The sequence below is a fragment of the Tupaia chinensis genome, unplaced genomic scaffold, assembly GCF_000334495.1.
Source record: "Tupaia chinensis unplaced genomic scaffold, TupChi_1.0 Scaffold000201_2, whole genome shotgun sequence".
Taxonomy (NCBI): domain Eukaryota; kingdom Metazoa; phylum Chordata; class Mammalia; order Scandentia; family Tupaiidae; genus Tupaia; species Tupaia belangeri.
This window is the reverse complement of record NW_006159677.1, coordinates 94805-98568: the sequence shown is the minus strand read 5'-3', so window position 1 is coordinate 98568 and position 3764 is coordinate 94805. Positions and strand designations below refer to the sequence as shown.

The 3764-nt window shown below is 48.2% G+C and overlaps 1 protein-coding gene across 1 annotated transcript in view; it reads right to left on the bottom strand.

Moving 5' to 3' along the window:
• CALR3 (calreticulin 3) overlaps positions 1-3764 on the bottom strand; it is a 14333-nt gene that overhangs the window by 9427 nt on the left and 1142 nt on the right. Inside the window, exon 3 of the mRNA XM_006147193.3 lies at positions 1570-1773. Coding sequence (XP_006147255.1) covers positions 1570-1773 — 204 coding nt within the window. The remainder of the gene's footprint in view (positions 1-1569; positions 1774-3764) is intronic.

Below are 3764 nucleotides of genomic sequence, written 5' to 3'. Positions count from 1 at the left end.
AATTTTTAAGGTGAATTCTTGCTCGCTGGAGAGATAGAGAGAGACAGAAAGCGAGAAATCACCTCCCCAGGGGAATGGCCATGCTGCAATCTCTCCTCCATTCTCCTCCTGGGATTTTGGGCATGCACACACGTGTGGTATATTTTTCAGGGCACTCAGTCTGGGACTCAAACCAAGGAATTGCCCATGTGAGATCCAGTGCCTTCACCACGGCGCCACCTGCTGGCCCCAGCGTTTTTATCACAGTAATGCATTGCTCAATGACGAGTTCTGGAAAAATGCATCCTTAGGTAACTGTGTCATTATGTGGCTACTGTAGAGTTGATATACACAGACCCAGGTGGGAGCGCTTACTGTACACCGAGGCTGCTTGGTATGTAGTATCGAATACTCCACCATCGTGTACCCAGCCCACCACTGGGTGAAAGGGTATGTAGTACATGACTTTTTTTTCTTTTTTCTTTTCTTTTTTTGGAGGTTTTTGCTATAGGTAGTGTGCGCTTGCCAGAAAGACAGAGACAGAAAGTGAGAAATCACCCCCCAGGGGGGATGGCCACGCCGCAATCCCTTCTCCTCCATTCTCCTCTCGGGATCTTGGGCACGCACGCACATGCACCTAGTGCGAGTTTAAGCTGGGACCAGGACTTGAACTGTGGTTGACTACATGGGAGTTCAGCGACATAGCCATTACGCTAACTGCTGGTACTGGGAGTTGAGCACCCTAACCACTATACCTCTGTTAGCTCCATAATATATGAGTGCTTTTTTTTTTTTTTTTTTTTAAGAATATTTTATTGGGGACCAGCAGTTGGTGTAATGGCTGTTGCTGGACTCCCACGTAGTCGACCACAGTTCGAGTCCCAGACCCGGTGGCTTAAACACACACCGGGCGCGTGTGCATGCGTGTCCAAGATCCCAGGAGGAGAATGGAGAAGGGATTGCAGCGTGGCCATCCCCCCTGGGGGGTGATTTCTTGCTTTCTGTATCTCTGTCTCTCTCTGTCTGTCTGGTGAGCGCATGCGCCCTATAGCAAAAACCTCTGCAAAAAAACGAATTAAAAACAAAAAAAAGAAAAAAGAATATTTTATTGGAGTCAGAAAGTGGTGTGGGGATTAAGGCGCTGGACACTCCCACATGGCCAACCACAGTTCAAGTCCCGGACCTAGTGGTTTGCTTTCTCACTTTCTCTCTCTCTTTCTCTCTCTGTGTGTCTCTCTGGTCAAATTAAAATAAATGCATAAATGAAAAATTAAATAATTTTTTAAAAGAATGATTTTATTTAACTTTATTTTAATTTGACCAGAGAGGGACAGAGTGAGAAAGAGAGAGAAAGTGAGTAAGCATGCCAGATCCAGGACTCAAACCGCAGTCAGCCATGCGGGAGTCCAGCATCCTTAACCACCACGCCACCTGCCAGCCCTGTGCATGCCTTTCTAATTAGGTCCAACAGTGCTAAAAAGCTTGGGCCAGCTATATTCGATACTACTGCCTTAGTCCAGCCGTAGTCTCGCGAGGCGCGAGAGCTTTCAGGGTCACGAGAGATGGCCGCGCTGTGCAATGGAAACCCACCGAACATGATGTAGTAGGGCGACTTCCCGTTCAGGTTCTTCTGATCCAGGTCCGCAGGGAAGACCTTAACGTAGCCCCCTCCGCAGTCCATCTTCTGCTCGTGCTTCACCGTGTACTGAAGGACCAGCGTCTTCCCCTTATTGGTAAACGGTTTGAAGCGCGCAGAGATGGCATAGAACCGGCCGTTTTGAGTGGTCTGCAGACCTTGAGACAAAAAACACTCATGACGGGACCCGCAGTTAGCGTTGTGGCTATGTCGCTGGACTCCCATGTAGTTGACCAGGGTTCGAGTCCCGGACCCGGTGGTTTAAACTCACACCGGGCGCGTGTGCGTGCATGCCCAAGATCCCGAGAGGAGAATGGAGGAGAAGGGATTGCGGTGTGGCCATCCCCCCTGGGGGGTGATGACTCGCTTTCTGTCTGTCTGTCTTTCTGGTGAGCGCAAGCGTCCTGTAGCAAAAACATCTCCCAAAAAAACCCACTTATGTGGAGTTAGGAGTGACCATGAGCGCCAGAAGGTGGTATGATGGTTAAGGTGCTATACTCTCAGATGGGCGACCACGGTTTGAATCCTGGATCCGGTGGAATGAAAATCACACCGGGTGCCAGTGAGTGTATGCCCCAAATCCCTAAACGAGAACAGAGAAAGGACTGTAGTGTGGCCGTCCTTCTGGGGATGATTTCTCACTTTCTTGCTCACTGTCTCTGTCTCTCTCGCCAGTAAGTGCACATATCCTATGATAAAACAAAAAAGAAAAAAAATGACATTGTGCTTGGTGAAGCAGGGAAGTTAAAGAGATGGCCTACCTTCCCTCCTTACAGTAAACGTTCTAACTATGGGACCAGCAGTTGGCGTCATGGCTATGTCGCTGGACTCCCATGTAGTTGACCGGGGTTCGAGTCCCGGACCTGGTGGCTTAAACTCACGCCGGGCGCGTGTGCGTGCATGCCCAAGATCCCGAGAGGAGAATGGAGGAGAAGGGACTGTGGCGTGACCATCCCCCCTGGGGGGGTGATTTCTCTCTTTCTGTCTCTCTGTCTCTGTCTGTCTGGTGAGCACATGTGCCCTATAGCAAAAACTTCTCAAAAAAAAAAAGTTCTAACTATTGTGTCATTGGAAAGGTCAGGATGCATTTTTGCATAGGAAAACAGAAAAATACAGGAGAAAAAAAAAAACAGAAAAACACATCATGACTTTTCCAACTTTTTTTTTTTTTAGAGGGTTTTGCCTTAGTTCATGTGCACTCAAAGAGACAGGACAGAAAGTGAGAAACTATCCCCCAGAGGGGATGGCCATGCCCTAATCTCTTCTCCTCTGGGCACCTTGGGCATGTACACATAGCCAGCGTGGTTTTCAAGCCACCGGGTCTGGGACGTGAACCCTGGTCAGCCTTGTGGGAGCCCAGCGATGCCATCTGCTGGGCCCCACTTCCTTCTTTATTTACTTTTCTTTTTTCTTTCCTTTTTTTTTTTTTTTTTTTGGGGGGGTTTTAAAGGTTAAGCAGCTAACTCCTCCCAGTTGGAAAGCACCACTTTTCTTTCTTAAAAAAATTTTTTTGGGGGGGCCGGCAATTGGAACAGTGTTTAAAGGCGCTAGACTCCGACATGGCCTACCATGCTTCAGGTCTTGGACCTGGTGGCTTGCTTTCTCACTTCCTCTCTCTCTCTGTCTCTCTCTGAGCAAACTGGAAAATAATAATGATAATAATAATAAATAAAGTTAAATAAAATAATTCTTTGAAAAAAAATTTTTTTTTTCTTTGAAGTTTTGGTCATAGGGAAAGTGAGAAGTCACCCCCTCCCCCCAGAGGGGATGGCCATGCTGCAGTCCCTTCTACATTTTCCTCTTGGGATTCTGGGCATGCATGTCCATACATCCGGCATGATTTTCAAGCTGCCAGGTCCGGGACTTGAACTGTGGTAGGCCATATGGGAGTCCAGTGCCCTTAACCACCACGCCACCTGCCGGCCCCCATAGCAAACTTTTAAAAAGAGAGGTGATCAGCAGCAGTTATGTCATTAAGATTCCTACAAAGCCGACTGTGGTCCCAGTCTCGGACCCAGTGGCTTAAAAATCACTCTGGGATGGGGCCAGCAGATGACATGGTGGTTAAGAGTGCTGGACTCCCACATGGCTGATAGTGGTTCAAGTCCTGGACCTGGTGGCTTTCTTTCTCACTTTCTCTATCACTCTT